The 20,670-nt window shown below is 40.0% G+C and overlaps 1 protein-coding gene across 9 annotated transcripts in view; it reads left to right on the top strand.

Moving 5' to 3' along the window:
* TSNARE1 (t-SNARE domain containing 1) overlaps positions 1–20,670 on the top strand; it is a 508,719-nt gene that overhangs the window by 300,215 nt on the left and 187,834 nt on the right. For all 9 annotated transcript variants that reach the window (XM_074894731.1, XM_074894660.1, XM_074894674.1 and 6 more), the window contains one exon: positions 12,203–12,275. In XM_074894731.1, coding sequence (XP_074750832.1) covers positions 12,203–12,275 — 73 coding nt within the window. The remainder of the gene's footprint in view (positions 1–12,202; positions 12,276–20,670) is intronic.

The following is a 20,670-nucleotide window of genomic DNA, read 5'->3' as shown; positions in this document are numbered from 1 at the left end:
CTCATGGGAATTTTCTTTTTCCTTATATTTAGTTGTAATTTCTTATGTTCCAGCTTGTGCTCGTGGCTGCCTATCCATCCACCATACAGCACTGAGAGGAGACTGGCTCCATCCGTGCCCTCCTGTTAGCTGTTATATACAGCAGTAAGGTCTCACCTGAGCCTTCTTTTCTCCAGGCTGAACAAATCCACCTTTTCTCAGATTTTCTTACCCTCTTGAGATATGTCATGTGCTCCAGACCCCTGAATCTGATGATGGTGCTCTGGCTGACTCCATCCAGTAAAGTCAATGTCTTGTACTGGGGAGCCCCAAACTGGACAGTACTCCAGATGTGGTCTCACAAATGCCAAATAGAGGGGAGAGGTCACCTCGCTGGACTTGTTGGTTATACTCTGATGCATCCCAGGAGGCTATTAGCCTTCTTTGCCACACTGCTGGCTCATGTTCAACTGGTTGGCCACCAGGACCCCAAGTCCCTCTCTACTAAACTACTTTATAGCCAGTCGGTCCCCAACCTGTACATGGGATGATGCCTCCCCTTGTGTAGGACTTGCGATTTGCCTTTGTGGAACTTCATGAGATTCCTGTCTGTCCATTATTCCAGACTCTGCAGGTCCCTCTGAAAAGCTTATTTAAGGGAGATCAATAAAGATGTTCAGGAACTGGTTGAGTTACAAAGTAAATGACATCTTGGACAGTGCAGGGCATGATGACTACTAAAGCACACCTTAAACAAAAACTGAGGAATCAATTGCATGTCATTTTAGATTGGTAAAACATCATAATCCAGCTCATGATGTCCAGCCCAGAACAGTTATGCTCATGTGTGCAAACACAGCTATTTTGTCTGTAGGGTTGGGTGACCAAACTGCATTTTCTGAACACATTTTTCACTCCGGGGAAAAGGACTGAGTGGACTCCTTCTCCCTTTGCAGTGCTACCTACAAAGTCTCAGATTCATCCCATTTCTGTTTAAATACCAAAGATGTGAAATACTTTCTGAAGGTGCCTGCCTCCCTCTTGTGCTTATTGAGAAAACCTAGAGAAACTTTTCTTCTGGGTGACTCTGAGACTGTAGGACCTCAGGGTTTGCACCTTTCTAATCTCCTTATAGAGACACACACCGAAGTCTTGCCACGAGAATCTCAAAGCCTATTTCAAAAGTTGACTTTGAACAACTTTTCTACACCATTCAGGCTGTGCCACCCACTAAAGGATTGCTTCTACCTCTGAGATATAGGAAGACCAAGACTCAGTGTGAGACAGTGCTGTAGTTTTAACCAGATACTGGAAATTTTCAACTGGAAAGTAAATACAGACAGTTGGAAAGTAAAGCAAGCTGTCATCCAGTCTTAGTGTCTGCCTTGGATATTGGCACCTTTTATTCATAGGAAGGTGTGTAAAAATGAGAGCTTTTTGGCCCGCTCTTTCTATTAGAAATTTGGAGGTGATCCAGAAGGAAAGAAATGAGGAAGAAGTATTAAGTATAATTTATGAAGAGAGATTACAGGAATTTACCAACTGCAGGCTCAGAAAGTGCAGCAGTGATTAGTTGAACCATCATGACTACATAGAAATACTTGATGTGTAATAGCATTGAAAAAAAAGTAGAATAATTTAAAATATTAAGGTTGAAGGTAGTAACAAATTACCAAGTAGTAACTAAGGACAGATAAGTATAAATTAAACATTAAGAAAAAGTCCTTGAACAATGAGATTAATCATTTTGGATATAATGGTTTCTTTTAAAAAAGAAGCTCTCTCGTGCACAGAATGGAGAATAAAAGCACATGAGGGTTGTTTTGGAGAGTCAACTCCAGCAAGTCTGATTTTTACAGGAGGTGATAGCCATCAAGCATTTCTTTTACAAGCCTTTTAGATGTAGTTGTAATTAATTGTCCCTCAGATACCTTTACTCAGCATTTGTGCCTTTTAGGTAACCTGCTTTACTGAGTGAAAATATACAAGATAAGCGTCAACACCATAGTCTGCAGTCCACAGAGCCAAAATCTGGAATAGTCTACAAAGAACATAGCATTTGGTTTTGAAATGCATAGGGAAATACAGGACAGAACCTTTTTTTTTTTTTTTTTTACATTATATGGAGCATATATCTTCTCTTTGCCCAGTTTTTAGCATTGAGGAACATGTGAACCTTGGGTAGATGTACGATATCACTGAATCACGGAATTGTCTAGGTTGGAAAAGACCTTGAAGATCATCCAGTCCAACCATCAACCCATTAACAGTTCCCAACTACACCATATCCCTGCTATCTGTAGCTCTTGGAGACCTGGACAGCCATACCCCATCTTTTGGCTGTGTCCCTTCAGTCTCCTGGAGACAGAGGACAAGAGCTTCTGACCTTCAGTGACCTCTTTAAGAGATTACAACTTCCTCTCCGCACTAAAAGCATGGAATCCACTTGTAATGAGGACTGACTTATCTCCAGACTCTGTACAGAGTACACTAGTTTCAGCTATATCTAAACTGAGAATTGGCAACATAGCAGAGAACTGTGAAAAGATGCTACATATTTCCAGTTTTCTCCTCTCCCTTGTCCCTTTGTCTTTCCCCTTTCAGGTAAAGTTAGATATTCATTTTTAATTTCTCACTAATAAATAGTGCACATAAATGAATCACTCAGTTGATAGCTGCAAATCAGACTCTGCAATCAGAATTTTATTTAAGTAAAATAATTGAGTGCCAATTGATAATACATGACAGCTTAAGATTGCTCTAATTGCTTGGTTTCCCAGAACACTCCTAAAAAGAAAATGAATTCCTCCATTGTATTTTTCTGGTTACATGACCCTCATGGAAATAAATTCAGAGTGAAGAATTAATAGTGCTGCAAACAAAGTGTAGAAAGTGTTGAAGTTTTTGTCATAATCTTTGCAGTTTCTATTTTTGAAGATAACTTACCGCCTGCAATAAACTACCTTTCCTGGGGCTGGTATCAGTCAGTGTGATAGATTACAGCTACTTCCCTCACTACTCCTATTAGTTTATACATTGCAGCCTGGGGCAGAAAGCAGGAGATGCTAAAGAAATGTCAGTGTGTAAGATACTGAGTTCGGAGTTTGCTTATGGATTTCCATATCTTTGGTGACTTAGTACTCAGGAGACTTTCTTCTTCTGAACAGCTACAAAAAAGTATAGCTGTAAATATTAAATGCACTTTATTTTCTTTTTTTTAAAAAGAGTAAATGTCCCCAACAAACATTCCTATTTTATATTAAAAAAAAAAAAAAAAAAAAAAAGTTTTTCATAGGTTGCTGTAAGAACACATATATATTACTTTTTGCAGTTTGTTGCTGAAGAGACCCGTGGCTCATTGGAGTGGTTTGGAATTTGATACAAAATAAATGTGCAGTATATTTTCTGGTGGACAGGTACCCACATCATGAGCCACTCCATGGCAATTGCATCTAATAAGTGTGTTTATTGACCAGCTCTTGCAGAAAGAACCAAGTGACCTGTTGCTTGTAAAAGCCTTTCTCAAACAAGGCTATGGGCAATTGTGGATGGATGTTTCTTCTCTGGTTGCTGTGGCTTTTATTTTGCATTTTGTGTGGTATTTCATTTTCGCTCTCAGTGGGTTAGGCCAGGAAATTTCACAAACCCTAAACCCGCATTCTAAATCCTAATGGATATTCTTTATTGGAAGAACCTTTCTTCTTCACTGAGCTTTTTTTTTTTTTTTTCCCCCTAGGATATGAAGGCCACAGTGTCAGGGATTTCATTATCTCTATTTATTCTTTTTGGGACTTTCATGCATTTATTGTTGTGCCGTTTGATTACCCTATAAACATAAGTGAATTTACCTCAGAATAGACTCCTTAGACTCCTTAATTTCAACTCCAGGAAGCTCCAACAGTTGAGTTGGCCAAAAATCCCACAAAAACCTTTCTAGCATTGAAGAAAACAGAAGCAATATTTCTAGCCTGCAAGTCTCTTTCATATGCAGCCAAAGAGTTTGTTGGAAAGACGAGGAAATTGATCTTTAGTGGTAGAATAGATAGAAACTTGGTTGTAGGAGAGCAAAAGGTTAGATTTGTAGTGTGGTTGCAGATACTTTCTTTAACGTTGACAAAACAAATGCATAACTTAAGAAGTGTAAAGAATAAGTGTAACCAGTCTAATGCATTTTTGGTGTTATTGCTTCCAGATATGCATTACAACATCCCAGAGACTTGCACCATCTGTGTTAACAAAGTGCAGTAACATCAGACACCACGTAAAGGGAAATAAAACTGTGGCATGCCCTCTCTTGTAGAGCAGAGCTGATATTCTCCCTCGCACTCGGGAGAGTAATGAAATCACCTCCCTCTCCATTTACTTGCTTTGTGGATGTCCCTTCAGCTTTCCTTCTTCATGGGCAACTTGCCATCAGGGGCTTTATGAGTGCCTAGGGTAAGAGGAGAGCAGTGGGGATGAAGAAGGGGTGGTGAACTGCAGAATATGTAAATGCACATGCTCTCCTCCATCATGGTGATTTTTGTACCATTTCTCCATTTGCTCTTCACCTTGACTTTGTTGCATAATTCCTTTGTTGCCCATACAAGTGTTGCCTCTCAGTTTTTTGATGAGAGCCATTCTTGCCCTTGCTCTGCCTGATATCAAACTATCACGGCATTAACTTGAAGGCAAAATGGAATCAATGCAGCTTTTTTTTTTTTTTTTTTTTTTTGGTCAAAACTAAGCAAGGCAAACCAATTTTTGGTTTATTTTTTGTTTACTTGCCTGTTATCAGAAGATATCAGTGTTCATGCTTATCTTGCACCAGAATGTTTAGCCAGAAGAAAAAAAAGCCTGAGATTTAAGGTCTGTTTTGTGCTACTGTAGACAGAAATAGGCTGTGTTTGTCTCTCTGCAATCTGCTAAGCCTCAAATGCTCATTTAACACCTGGTGTATGTTAGGGGCAAGTTAGATCTTAAAATTATTGGTGTATCTATATATAGAGTTACTATTTATACAGGTGGGTATGTTTGTGGTACACAAGAATACATGTGTGCATGTGCCTGTGTAAATACTCACATGTACATGCATATGTGAACTCACATACCTTTACAAACTGCTGAATTTAAATGAAATTTTGAATGTAAATTAATTTGAGATTAAAAACTGTGGTTAATAGCAAGAACTTTTTCCATGTTCTTTGATACTTTATTGTACGCTACATTTTCTCAAATATAAAGTGAGGATACCTAATCAAAACCAGAATTATTGATGACCTCCTCCTATTTCTAGATCTAAAGGGTTTTAAAAGGGCAAAGTATCTATTCCTATCATTTGTATTATTATATTTCACTTAGACTACAGTCCAGTTCTGACCTTCAGCACAGACTTGGATCTGATAAAGTTCCCATGAAAGAAAATATCTGCCTTAAACGGTCTTCAATCTCTATAAAGTCAAACACTGAGGCATACAGAGCACACGGGAGATAGTGATAGCCATGCATGTTTGCAGGCAGTCTGATCCAGATGTACGGTTGTGAATCTTCAGAGAAAGAGCGTAGTGCCAAAGGAGGCTAAAAGATATTAACACAGGTTACAGAAACGTGCTGTTGCCCCCGCACACCTCTCACTCATTTTAGATAGCATCAGAGATAATGACACCTATCATTAACATAGGCTGTCAAGACATGTCTTCAAATGCAGTTTGATGGCTAAGAGAGGAGTTTTCCAAGGGAACGGTCTGTCATACCCACTCATGGTCAGATTGCTGCTAGTGGGAAGACACACACTGGAGGTGGCAGAGGAGACGAGTTGGAGACCTTATATCCAATTCATTCAAGTAGATCATAAAAATAAATAATAACCACATCTGTATCTGATCTGTGAGATGTCCATTAGACTCGACAAGGGCAAGTGAACTGCAGTAAATACATTACCACCTTTTCCACTCTTGCCAGTCCTGCAGTAAAAGTTGTTTGTGCCTCTTCTTCAAATATGCAGAGCAATTTGATCCTTCCACCCACCAACCTCGCCTCTTTCACTACACAGAAATCTGCACTGAAGATCGCATGGTAGGTTGAACATGTCATTGGGTCATTTCTTCTCACTTGTATTGGGTTTGCATGGCAAGGTTTTGTGAGGGTGGAGTACAGGGGTGGCTTCTGTGAGAAGATGCCAGAAGCCTCCCCTATGTCTGATAGAGTCAAGGCCAGCTGGCTCCAAGATGGACCCACCGCTGGCCAAAGCTGAGCCAGTCAATGTTGGTGGTAGTGCCTCTGTGATAACATATTTAAGAAGGGCAAAAACCTGCTGTGCAAGGGAAGTCAGAGAGAGGAGTGATAATATGTGAGAGAAACAACTCTGCAGACACCAAGGTCAGTGAGGAAGGAGGGGGAGGAGGTGCTTCAGGCACAGGAGCAGATTCCCCTGCAGCCCGTGGTGCAGCCCATGGTGAAGCAGCTGTGCCCTGCACCCATGGAGGTCCATGGTGGAGCAGATCTCCACCTGCAGCCATGGAAGACCCCACGCCGGAGCAGGGGGATGCCCAAAGGAGGCTGTGACCCTGTGGGAAGCCAACATTGGAGCAGGGTCCTGTCAGGACCTGTAGCCCCATGGAGAGAGGAGCCCACGCTGGTGCAGGTTTGCTGGCAGGACTTGTGACCCCATGGGGGACGCACACTGGAGCAGTCTGTTGTTGGGAGAAGTGTAGTCCATAGAAAGGACCCACGCTGGAGCAGTTCATGAAGAGCTGCAGCCAGTGGGAAGGACTCACGTTGGAGAAGTTCATGAAGGACTGTCTCCTGTGGGAGGGATCCCACGCTGTAGCAGGGGAAGAGTGTGAGGAGGAAGGAGTGGCAGAGACAATGTGATGAACTGACCACAACCCCTATTCCCCATTTCCCTGAACTGCTGGTGGGGAGGATGTAGAGAAAATTGGGAGTGATGTTGAGCTGGGGAAGAAAGGAGGGGTGGGGGGAAAGTGTTTTAAGATTTGGTTTTATTTCTCATTATCCTACTCTGATTTGGTTGGTAATAAATTAAACTAATTTCCCCAAGTCAAGCCTGTTTTGCTTGTGACAGTAAATGGTGAGTGATCTCTCCCTGTCCTTATGACCCACAAGCCTTTTGTTATATTTTCTCTCCCCTGTCCAGTTCAGCTTTGGTGGGCACCTGGCATCCAGCCAGGGTCAACCCACCATAAGGACAATGAGTAATATTAGTAGCTGGCTGGTTCCCAGATCTCTCTTTATTCACCCCTGTTGAGGTGTCCTCTCTAATGGTCTCAGCTCTACCTGATGAGCTTGAGGCATCTCACCTTCCACACCCTCTCCCTTTGGCTTTTGGTGGACAGGAACACTCTTCTTGTGTTTATTGAGCCTTCTGTCTCCAGGTAGATGCTGGATTAGCATGCTGAAGCTTGGCACAACTATTTTAATTATGCAGTGCAGTACTACACTTCCTGAGATGACACCAACCGCTAAGACAGCAGAATAGAGAGGGAGAGAGAAACTCCCCACACTGGCTGTTGTTCGGTCCCAGAGGAGATCTAACTCAGTCGTAATTGCTGTTCTGGATAGCTTCTGCCCTCAAAACAATTTTCTGCTGGTCTGTTGTTGCTTAGGCTGAATCAGTTTGATTTATAGAATGTCATTTTTTTCTCCCCAGCCATAGACAAGAGAAAAATATTTGTGAAAGGCTGTTGCAGCGAGATTTAGTTTTTGTCCATCTAGCATCAGAGAAGCTTGCTCACTTTTTATATTATTTTTTCCCTTTCCCTTCCTTCCTCTATCTTGCAGAAGAGAATGGGTATAGACAAACACCATACATTGATTATTCTGTGTGCTCTGGATCTCTGGTTCACACATGGTGGACCACAGAGTAGGAGATGCCCCAAGGGTGTTGTAGATGGGACAACACACAAGGAGCATGTCAGCATCTCTTTGGTAAAACATGCCAGACACTACAAAGGTTTGTTGTTTGTTTTGTTTGTTGTTTTTTTTTTTCTTTTTCCTTTTGGGTTTTTGGTTTTTTTCCCCAAAGATAACAAGCGCTAGGGTTTTGTTTTGCTTTGTTTTAGTTTGGAATGCTTCCATATACAGAAATACACACATGGATGTTATATTACATTTTTCAGAATCTCTTTCAGATTTATTTTATAGCTCTCCTGGCTGCTTGTTGCAGGGTGGATGATGGAGCAGAATGAGACCTCACTTGTAGAATTCAGCAGCTCCTGAACATTGAGTCAGCAATTAATTTAGATGTTAATTTGTAGTCCTTTAAAAAATTGGATGGATGGTTTGTGAGTACACATAAAAGCACACATGCTAATACTTCTAATGCCATTTTTTATATAAACCTAAGGCAAACATTCTTAGAAATAAGTGTGACTCTTCCCTCGAGAACCTGAGCTGACATTGATAAAGGATGCTGGGATCTGGCTAAATGTGAGAGAGAAATTATTGACAGCACACACTTGTTCTGTGTTCTTTTGAGGAGAGCATGTTTCCCCTCTCTGGTTTATTTAACACTGTTCTTGTGGCTGGAATACAGAAGTGTCCTTAGGATATCATTAAGGTCAGGGCTATGTTAGAAGTTTTCAGTGTGGATAAATCTTCACCCCACTAAGCATGAGAGTGGAAATGAGAGAAGGTTTGCTTATTTGCTGTCTTGGCAAATATCTCAATAATGTTCATTCCGTAGGGAAATGGGCTGCTGGGATTGATGATTAGGTTGTTCCCATCTTGGTAACAATGTCTGGGTTTTACAACCAGACTTGCTCCCAGATTAATTTTAAAAATGTTGAAATTGTGATCTTGTTAAAGTAAAAAATGGGAAATGGAAATTTCTGGTATATCTGCAAAACCATATTTCCAGCTGTTTCTGTGCCAGCGTTGGAATTTCAGATTTTCTTCCAAAATCCCAGTACTCTGCAGGGACATTATTCACTTACCGAGTCAGGTTAAATGATTCAAATAGTCCTGTCATTTTAACCTAGTACTTTCTGCTAAAAAGTTTCCAAACTAACTTTCCCTAGTGAGAGTTAATCCTTCAGATCTTTAGGGTCCCAAACTCTTTCATTTCTCTGGATTTCTCATCTGCATGACTTGTCTATTGGCACTTTTCTGCTTTTTTGGTCACCTTTAGCTCCTGCCATTTCTTTTTGCCATCTCTGATTTTACTGTTGACTAGTTTAATTCTTTTTGCTCCAGCATGGATGACATTAAATCCCGTCTACTAATCTGAACAGTGGATTTCTCCATTGTTAAAAAAAACCCCAAACACAGAGGATTTAGCTGAAACAATTTAAATCTGTCTCCCTCTTGCTGCAGAATGTAGTGAATGAATTGTTGCCAGACAGGAAAGGCTGGTGTTGATTAAAACCCAAGAAACCCCAGCCTAGTTAGCTGGCAGGGAAACAGCATTTTTGGAACGATAGCCCGCTGTTGTACTCCCAGTTTCTGTGGAGTCAAAGGGATTTATGAGGAGCTGTATTTCACCGTGAATTCGCATAGTGTGTGCAAATGTGGGAAACCAAAGGCAATCTGATTTTGCTAACAAACTCTGATGCCTGGCAAGTTCAGAGGTACTTCATGATAGAGCTAACCCGCCAAGAAGGAACAGGAACATAGCTCCTAGGTATATTCCATTATAGAAGGTCTTTATTTCCGTCTATTTTTCTTTCTTCTGTTTTTTTCTTTTGTTTTGCTTACATATATCAGGAACTTTGAAACTTCACATTGCCAGGTTAAATTATTCAACAGATTCCTTGCTTCAGGTCAGATTGCTTTGTGCTCTGTGCTTTACAACTCACCCCTGTTTGCTTTTCCTTAAATACAGCAGTCGCATTTTTTCCTTCCTAACAACTCAGTGGCTGGCTTTAACTAATGCATATTTGCTAAACAGTCATTTTAAGTGTTGTTACAATGTTATGAAAAGGATCTATACTCTGCAGCAGCAGATGGCTGTTTCATCCCAAGTACCTGAATATAAATGGCAAATCTGAAACAGCACTGTTCATATACAGCATTGAATTTCCTTTCTCATTCTTCTTGTCATAATATCTGGGGATTGGGAGGCAGACAGCCCAAGTACTTGTGGTTGAATTCGCTGAGGAGGACCCTATGAGGAGTCAACATATCTGATCTTTCTTAGACCGAATTGCCCTCTTGTTTTATTCCAATGGAAATACTTAGGGGGTCATGTATAATTCAATATATTGCAATAACTTCTATCTAACCAAATGTACATGCAAAAACATGTTCATGAGTTTTAAGTTGTCTTCACTGTAAAAGAAGCAGAACAAAATAAAAAAAAAGAGTGAAGGGTAGAAAGAATTTTGTTCATGTTGCAAGTAACAGAAACCAAAGACTAATGTCAGTGGCAATTTAGCCAAGAGAGACAAATGAGCATTCTGGGCTTTTTTAGTATTATTATTTGTTTGTTTAATTTTTCCTTAATCATCTTTTACTAAGCAGTTAAATGAGAGCAGAACAACACATTAAAGTTAATTCTCAATTCTTTACATTTTGTTAAACTTTCTCCTTTCAAAGATTTTTACAAAAAAACCCAAAAAACCTCCCCCACCCAAAAAACTCACAACTAATTTCTTTCATTTCCTGGCAAAGATTTACTACCACAGTGCCCAAGTGCAATCTCAAGTTACTTAAACTTCATTGCTTTTACAAAATATTCTGCAGTATTTGCAAGTTATGAATAATACCATATATAATTAAAGCTTCATTATGCTTGACAAGTGAATGAATGAAGTGCATTTTGTGATATATTACCCAGTCTTTGGTTGGGGGTTTTGTTTTTTGTTTTATTATGATTTCTCACAGCTTTTTAAACCTTTCGTTTCTCCTACTTCTTCAGTTATTCAACAATTCGGTATATTCTAGAATTCACAATGGGACTCCCAGGCTTCATTGCAAATGAATGTGATTCTACTGTATTATGTGCATTATATGATTAAATGTTATGTCACTTAACAAACTTCAGTAGAAGGACATGGATTCATTTTGCACCATTTTCTAAATTTGCCAGTAGGGAAGCTGAGTTCTTTAGAATTGGGATGGAAGCCATCGGACCTTTTGGCATGATGGACTGGAGTTGCAAGAGGACCCAAGCAGATAAATGAATTACTGTGCAATTAGCTTCGGGAGAAGCAGATTCTTAGAAAATGTTTTCAATGCTTTAGAAATCATCCAGTTCTGGGTTCCCCAGTACAAGAAAACATGAGCATACTATTGGCCAGTCAGTCTGTGGGGTCTCCATCCTTGTATATATACAAAACCAAGTGGACGTGGCCCTGAGCAACCTGTTTTAATTGACTGCTCTGAGAAGAGGTGTTGGACTAAATGATTTCCAGAGGTTCCTGCCAACCTCAATGTTTCTGTGATTCTGTGATATGTACAGCTTAACAAAACGCATCCTGTTTGAGTGTCTTGTTTTCTACTCTGCTAATGTTGCCTTACTGGTAGTGCATTTAGCAGTATCTCTATTATTATGTCTATTATTGCTAGATTAATAGTTTTTATAAGAGCCAGTGTCATATGAAGTCAACATATGCTCACATTTGCTCTTGTGTAGAGTAAGTCCTCACAAAAGAGGGAAACAAATTCACTGGCAATTTGCTGCATTATAACTGAGAAAATATTTGTGGGTTCTTCTTACACTTGAAACATATAAATGAATCCATTCATCAAACAGGTCTCTCCTTATTATCTTACCAATAAGGAGATTTCAAATTCAGTGAGTTCTTGATCATATCTTCCATCAGTTTACGAATAGTATTTTATCAGATAGATGCTATGCTGAAAGATGGCCTTTTTCTACATTCTGGGATCAATCAACATTCTGGGATGAATGGCTTGCATCAACAGTATTTTTTTTTTTTTTGGTAAGACAAGGGTTTGCTGCTGTTGTTTTTATTGTCGTTTTTTCTCTCTTAGTCCTCCACAATTCTGAAAAGCAACCGTATAATCTGATCATTCTACTTGTTTCTTATAGAAAACTTGAGTCGACTGGCTGACTTAGATCCAGCAAACAATGGCTTTAAGGGGATTTTTGATTTACTATGGAAGCTTTATAAATTTTTATTTTAATTCTACACAGACAAAGTTTTCTGTGGCTTTTTTGTTTGTTTTTTTTTTTTCCTTTGCAAAGCTTGACTGTGGAACATGTCTTTTATGCTTGGTTATTCCCCATTCATCATTAATGTTAGACTTTCTGTCTTTTCAGAGTGACATGTTGGATGTGAACCAGATCATTAAAGACCTGGCCTCCATGGTGCATGAGCAAGGAGACACAATAGGTAGGTATCACATTAAAGTATGGTCTTTATAACCCTCCTGCACCATTCCAATGTGATGTTGTGTGGTCCCTCATGAACAGCTGTTTGTTGATGCTGTGATTATTTTTCCTCTGTTTTGGGCATTTTATACATCCAGTGATGTTTTGATCTGACAAACTGCCCTGTGCAATAGGATTCTCATATTAAGGATAGTTAGCTGGTATATTTAGCATAAAATAGAATTCACAGGGAGATTAATCCATTCCCTTTTGACCATAAAAAGGAAACTGGAGAATATATAACTTTAACTGGAAAGGGATCCAATTCTTTCTTTCTACCTGGAAGTTTAATTAAAAAACAATAGTAGTAGCAATTATTGTTACGATTATTGATGGTGGTGGAGAAAATTAAGCTGCTTGCTTCTCCTAAATGGAATTTTCTTTTCATATTACAGGGTGTGTCTGATTAAATTTACAGTAGCCTAACATCATGATGTGCTCACATGCATAGTCTGAAACTTCTGCCTATTAGTTGACCTCCTCTTGCTCTCTAACTACCTGTGGCTAGGAGTGTGGTGGAGAAAACTTGGGAAAAAAGAGTAACCCCTAGTATTATCTTTCAGAGAATCCCATTACTGTCAGCCACCACTTTTTGTGAATAGAGGGATAAGATACAGTAGGTCTGCTTCTTTTAAATTTCCTCTGACCCTTGTCTTTGTCACTGCTGTCTTCAGATGCCGCTAACAACAATCAGACTTTTTTTCTGTATCTCTCATTTTGAGTATGTACGATAATACTGTGCTGTGCTTCAGAAGCAACTGTGTACTTCCAAATTTGAGATCTAACAGTCCTAAAGCCATGTTGAGGGACCTAAACTCCAGAGAAGCAAGATTTGTGGAGATATTTCTACCCTGCAGCGCTCAGCTGGAGTTCTCACTGGAGCTCCTGGGAGCTGGATCAAGTCCTAAGACAGCCATATGTAGATCATAAAAGAAGAAACTCTTCTCTGCTGTTTATTAATCACTCTGGATTTCTTTGCCAAGCTCATACCTTTGAAAGTTTCCCTTAGCATAAGATATCTCATTTCACACTGAAATGAGCTAGCTGCATCCCACTGAGAAACACCACTGAGGTTCACAGGTGCAGAAAAAAATCAAGATGATATCTAAACCCAACTTTTTAGTATTTTTTTTTTTAAATGCATGTTTGGAAGCTCATTTTTGTACATGGATAACTTTGGAGCCTGATTCATCTCCTAAAACCACATCAGATGCTAATGCCTTGAGGGACATGACAACATACATCAGCTATCTCCAAGATACTTGTAACTCCTTTTCTTAAGGCATTATTTATTATTTTAAAATGTTGCCCATGCATAGAAGAAACCCCAGTATTAACTTGCCTGTGAGAAACAGTTAGACTAAGTAGGACATTTTGTCTTTGAGCCAGCATAAGGTTTTTGTTGCTTTTATATCTGACACATTCTTTCTTCTTCCTGTTTCACTGCAGCAGATTTTTAATAGTATCTTTAAAAGTATCTTTTCAGCCTGGCAGCTGGTCAAGGTATCTTCCCAACCAATCACTGAAAGATCCTACTGTTTATCTTTTGACATTCATATTACCCAGAAGTAAGTGAGATTAAGAATCACGAGGTAAAGGGAGTTGAGACCCCCACAGTGAAAATTCAGACACAATGATGATAAAAGACAATTCTCTTGGCACTTGTTTTATTTCTTTTTTTATACATTTCACCTACATGCATGAAATGAAAGCTCTGTGCGTGCTTATTTAGAAAACCCAGGGAAAATACATATCCAGGGAATGTGAGGAGCGCCACTCAGCAAAACGCTCCCAGGGCTGTAGAGAAAAGCACTCTCTGGTTCACCTGAGCTGGAAAGAATTAATGGAAAGAAATTGTCTGGCCTATGCATGGCACAGGCAGAGTAATGCATACTTCTTACAAAAACCTAAAATTAGTTTTGCTAGTGTGTGGGCCAGTTTCTTAATGAATACATCCATAACCCTCCCCAGGGCAGAGGGCAATTTCTGCCATGCAAAGGGGAAATAGATGAGGGGAAACGCAGACTCAGGGCAGCATGTCTCTGTTATTTTTTATCTTCTGCAAATAAACTCCATGCCTGTGTTCCTAGTCATGGCATCTCCTTGATATGAACATTTTGCTAAGCATTACCGTATCAGTAAGTCCAAGCCATCAAAGCCAAAACAAGCTGGTGGCCTAGGTTACCTTTGAATCAACAGAAAGAGTCTTTTCAGCACAGTCTTACAGAAGATCTTGACAAAAGCATCCCTATGCAGCTTCATCACATGGGGTGCTGGTAAGGGGAAAGAGTGTGAGGAGTAGAGCACTCATAGGAGAAATCAGTAATTGGCTGTGGAATTAGTGTCGGCAACATGGTTTTGGGTTCTAAATCCATGCGACACTGTTTGCAGATTCAGCATCTTCTTGGGAGAGGTGGGATCCACCTAACCAGGCAGGGCAAAACTATTTTCACCAGTAGTATGGCTGACCTCATAAAGAGGTCTTTAAACTAGGAATGATGGTAGAGGGATGGGGTGACCAGCAGTCATGTGAGGGAGCACTGAACAGGACTGCTGAATAAAGGTCATGGGGCGGTATGGCAGGAAGGGTTCACAAAGTCATCAAGATGGGGCCTGGGCTGGGCCACCTCTAGTACTTGCATGTAGGCAGCAAGCTGCCTACAAGGCACCATTGCAGATAAATACCCCAAACCATCTCCAGGAGCTCAGCATACTGGGATGCATCTCTGAAGTGCCATACACTAATACACACAGTATGGGGAATAAACATGAAGAGTTAGAGAGCTGTGTGCAGTTGCAGAGCCATGGGGTCGTGGAGACATGGTATGGCTCCCATGTCAGGGGTGTTGCATTAGAAGGATCCAGGCTCCTTAGGAAGGACAGGATAGGAAGATGAGGAGGAGGAGTCAGCCTTTATGTAAGAGAGCAGTTGGAGTGCTTGGAGCTCTGCCTGGGGATGGATGAGGAACTGATGAAGAGTTTATGTGTTAGGATTAAAAAGAGGACTGGCAAAGAGGGCATTGTACTGGTTGTCTGCTATAGGCCATCTGATCAGGAAAAACAAGTGGATGAGGCCCTCTGCAGACAGCTAGGAGCAGCTTCACGTTCACAGGCCCTGGTCTTCAAGGGGACCTTCAACCACCCCAATATCTGTTGCAGGGATAACACAGCAAACAATCCAAGAGGTTCTGGAGTCCGTTGATAATAACTTTGTGGATCTGATGCACAAATGGCAATATCTCCGGGTGTCTAGAAGAGGGCCATCTCCAATGCTAAACTTTATTTACATGGTAACAGAAGGGTTCTTCAGCCAAAAGCACCCAAAGAAAGGATTAAGGACTTGGTACTGTGAGAGGTAAATTATGTTGGGGTTGATTGCTGGAGCAACAGTCACTTATTTCTATGCTCGTAAATGGCCACTCAACTGAACTACAAGTGCCTCAACAGTTTGAAACATTCCCAGTGTTTCATACTGAACATCATTATTTTACATGTACAAGCTTGTTCTTCTATTTGCCGTGCTGGGATAAATAGACACAGTTCCATGAAACAAATTTTATAACTGCTGTTTGGGAGAAGAGAATCCCCAGTTCCTCTGAAGAAAGTGTCAGCAATGCAGCTGCCACTATTTGTATTAGTACCTCATGAAGGCGAGTGCATATTTGTCTACCTCTGTAGGCTTCTGCCTGTGTTGTAACAGAGAATAAAGATGACCTGAATAATACAGTTATTGCATTCTTTTTGCCTAAGGCAAAAGAAAATGCTGTTCTCTTTTTGTTTTAGAGGAGCTGTTTTTCCATCCTACCTGCGTATGTAACCTTACTAGTTATGCCAAAATAACATGCAAGATCTACATCCCTTATCTAAACTACTCTCATTCAACTTTCACCACTTATACCACTGCAGCTCCATCACATTTCTCAAAGCCACAAAGAAAGACCCACATTGTTCTGCAAACATTTACACTTTTAAAAGAGTCACGTTTCTTCCTCTTGGACGGTTTTTGAACCAACTTTCTGCCACTGTATCTGTGACATCCCCAACTCCCTAAAATGGGAAGAGATCCCAAGATCACATACTGGCCACCTATTTTAAGATTACAGCAGCAGAGACACAGCAACCTCTACCAGTCCTCTACCTCTTTGTGCAGACCAAAATGTATACAAATCTATGCACAGCATATTCCCCTTTCTGGAAGAAGACCCCACTGCATCAAGCAAAAGAATTTCTCTGACTTTCTTTTTCTTCCATTACTTTTCCAGGCTTAGATCTTGGTGCTACTAATGTTTCACTTCACTCTTGAAGTCTGGACATTTTATATTTGAAAATAATAGGGTGAAGAAACTGCATAACATGATATAAAGTGGATGCTCCCTCACTTTACAAACATCACTACATGGTATCTGTCAGACTAGAGCCCACAGACCTGCCAAGATAAATATAAACATGGCAGCTGGTGCTTTTCTTCAGTCTCAGAAGAACTTCCCGGTGGTGTCAATATATTCAGTCCTCAAGTACTGCTGGTGCTCACTGATATACCACATTGTCACTTATTGCCTAATGATAATAATAATAAACCTCCTTCAAAGTAAAATATATTTTCATGAATGCAAACATATTGCTTATTTTAGAAGCTTTTGAAGGTAGGGAGGGGTTTTTTTAGGTTTGGGGGTTTTTTGTTGGGTTGTTTTTGGTTTTTTTTACCTCTGAAATCAACTCAGTTTTGTTGCTTGTTTTAAATACTGTTGCCTTTCTGACCTGAAGTCTGGTTTAACAAGTAGACACTGTCAAGAGTCAAGAGGGTCCATTAGCACTCTTCCACACATGTCCTCCCCCAGTCTGACTGCCTGAATGGCACAACCAAGACTCTGTTGTCAGATATGCTAATGCAAACAGAGCTCGGAAATCATTCAACTGGATCCTTAACTAAATGCTCCTGAGTTATGTGTCTCAGTTGGGACATCTGCAGAAAATGAACACGTCTTGAGAATGGTCCCTGAATACCTGAATGTAGCAGCCTTAATATCTACGTTCAGTTGAATGTGGTCTGCAAAGTCTCTCATTTGGTTAAGTTTCCTAAGTGATCTCAGAGGAGGCTATTATGTGAATGGGTACATTTACGTTCTTATTGGTTCCTGATGAATTGGGAAATCTTCTCTTGTCTCTCTTGCTTTCAGCCACTTGTTGAGACATGGAGTTACACGTCAGTACAGAGCATAGACCATGCAGGAAGGGTACACTGGAGTATTTCTGAATCAGTGATAATTTATTCCACTTCACACTCACCTCCCAAGAAACCTCCAGTTTCTTTGTGCACCCTGGGTACATGTCCTGTCATCAACTTGTTGTTCTGTTATCAAAGTCTAACAAAGCTTTATTGTAAACCACCCCAGCTGCTGAAATTGCTTAGTCTTACTGCCCTTAATTGCCTTGTAGACAACAATTTAAAGGTTACAACATTGTGTATACCACTGACCTTGCTCTCCCTGGTTATCTGGGCTGCAGCAGCAGTGGCCTCCCCTATTACTTTTTACACGATCATGGCTTTGGACAGTGCTGAAGATTCCGTAAGGTTCTCGGTTTCATGTTGGCCACAGGTTGATGACCATGACTACAAGTGAATTGCTGGAGTCAGGTGTGGGGTACCATGATCTCTGACCAACTCATCTAACTCAAGATAATAGGCAGCACAAATAATGAATCAGCTTTTGTGCTTCGTTCCTGTTTCTGCTCTCTGTGAGCGTGAGTTTTTGTGTCTTCCCTTGTGTGTGGACTTTTACATTTAACTCTAGTGCTGACAGTGCTGACAACACAGCACATGCCAGTTTATAAGGAAAAGAATAATGGATGACTCTACACTTGCAAATTTACTAATGCCTAAAGATTTGACTGCTGTTCTGTGTTTGACCCTCAGAATGTGACTGGGCTGGTATACTTGCAGTTAATGAGCCAGCTAATTTTGTACAAGAAAAAAGGCTCTTCCTTTTATGAGGTTTATTGCCACCAGTAAGATTCTTCTCACACCAGTTTATCCGAAGTAATTTTTGGGAAGTTGGAACTTCCATGTTCTCTTTTTCTGGCAATGCTGCAATTGAGCAATAAATGTCATAAAGGCAGAAGATGCCCAGGTGGTTGCTTTATTTCTGCTGGGAGGTGTTATATTCTGCCATAGACAGACTGTGTTTGGGAGGCCATGGCTTGAGCGGTTTAAGTAGATCAAACAAGACATGTAAAGCAAAAGGGGTCAAGCAAGTTGTAAATATCAGTGACTTTACTTTGTAGGTAAAATATATGATCTTTCCAAGACAGCAAACAGAAATAAAGTATATTTATTTCTATGAATCATTACCCCTATGATCCTCATTTATTCGTGTGACAAACTCAGATTGACAATTCTTTCATCAGTTGACTGAGCTGTAGGGCTCAATAGCATATGCAGTCAGCTGTGTGATGGAAGGTGAGTTGTTAATTGTAGATGAAAGTGGACTTCTGAAAAATGTGGCATGCAACTGAAATTAAGGCATTTATCCAAACGTTGTCAATTCATGACCTGGATTTTAAAAAACAAATATGATTATTTTGATCTTTTCTTTCTTTTTTGTAATTTTAAAGATATTTACTTGCAGTTTGAAATAGTATTTCTTTAAATTGGATGTCTTATAGAATTAAAAAAAAAAAGTGTGGAGTTTACATCACAAGGAAAAAGAAAGAGTGTGCTACAGAGAAGTAGCTGGAATTTCCCAATCAAAACTAGATTGAGTGCTGTTTTGCTCTTTAATTTACTTTCAGAGATTATTTTAGGAAATAAAAAAGAAAATCTGACATGCCTATAAATTTCTGCACAAAAAATGTCTTGTTGAAATATCTTTTTTCATCACAGAAAGAAGGAAATGGAAAAAATAAAAGTGAATCAGGTCTATTGCCATGCTATGATACCCTCCTATTTGCAAATTTTGTGGGATTAAAACCGGAGCCTTGGATTACCCAAAGCCATCTGAGAGCATCATATGGGGCCTGTGGACACCTCAGTTAGGTATCTGAAAGTGTACACCAGGCAATGAGGGTAGAGGCCATGCCATGCACCCTCAGGAAACTCTTCATATGCTGACTCTTCTCCTGTGGTAAATATCAGTAATTTGAGACCACTTGTCTCTGCAAGAAAGAACAGTGAATTGCTTTGCATCTGCTAAAGTGGTAATATTTCTGCACCCTACCATTTAGCACAGAGCAAATGATATGAGATACCTTATTCTCTGGTAGGATGTGCTATTTTCCAATAGATATACGCAGGACAATGTTTGAATTTTAAATCCCTGGAAGATGTATCCTGGCAGGCATGGCAAACCTCTGGCAGGGCAATACCATTTTTCAGCACATACATATGTAGCAGATACTTGACATTTCCAAGATGCATTTCAAGGACAGTATAAATCACTCAGGAGCTGAAGTGTTGTAATTTATGCTCGTGTTTGGACATTGGCTTATAGCTGTTATTCATAGACTAGGGCTTTGGGCTGTTGGCTGAAGAAAACCAGCAAGAAGAGCTGGTTATGACATTTTAGGCTAGTTTAAATAGTCTTCCCAGACCTGCCTGGAAAATCAGGGTGAGTGATGGTTCCGTGCCTCAGTCCGTACCTCTGAGGGTCATGGTGTGTTACTGTGTGGAAGAATGAGAGCTCTGCTAAAATCAAATAAAGCCAGGTTCTATCTGCCTTTTGTTAGAAGTAATAACCACAGATCCTGATGACTCGTGGAGCTGCAAATTGTATTTCATTGCACCAGTCTAAGCCAGTGTGACCCATTTAGCTTTAGTTTAGCATACAGGCAAGATTATTTTGTAAATCCTCTTGTGTGCAGAATTTATAGCTTGACGTTTACATTGAAGTTTGGAAATTACTAACCCTAAGACATTTTAAACTTCACTGCAGAAGAGCTGCCATAGTTTTCCTCCTCCTTAACATCCACAGTTGTGCCTGTAGAGAGCCTGAGGGTCCTTTGTTCGTGGAATGACACTCACTTAAAACTCCCCAAGTACATAGCAATTAGAATGGGCAAAATACATTTTCACGCTGAAAGCAATTTCACTCCAAACTTGTTTTTTAATTAGGAAAGAAACCTTTATATATTACCAAAATACGTGCTTGCTTTTTTTTTTTTTTTATTGTGCTTCTCAGTATGTTAAATTTATTATTTTTAGCCAGAAGTTGTAGTGATAAAAGAGGGTTAAGCTTATTAAAGTGCTAAAAATAAAAGCGTACTATGAAACCTGAAGGGGCCCATTTTGGTTACTGCCAAGTGGGAGTGTTTTAAAATTCTCATTCACAAGTTCACTTTCCTGTCTTTCAAGTGGTTTTACT

The sequence above is a fragment of the Strix uralensis genome, chromosome 1 (genome assembly GCF_047716275.1).
Source record: "Strix uralensis isolate ZFMK-TIS-50842 chromosome 1, bStrUra1, whole genome shotgun sequence".
Lineage (NCBI taxonomy): Eukaryota > Metazoa > Chordata > Aves > Strigiformes > Strigidae > Strix > Strix uralensis.
This window is presented reverse-complemented; position numbering and strand designations above follow the sequence as displayed.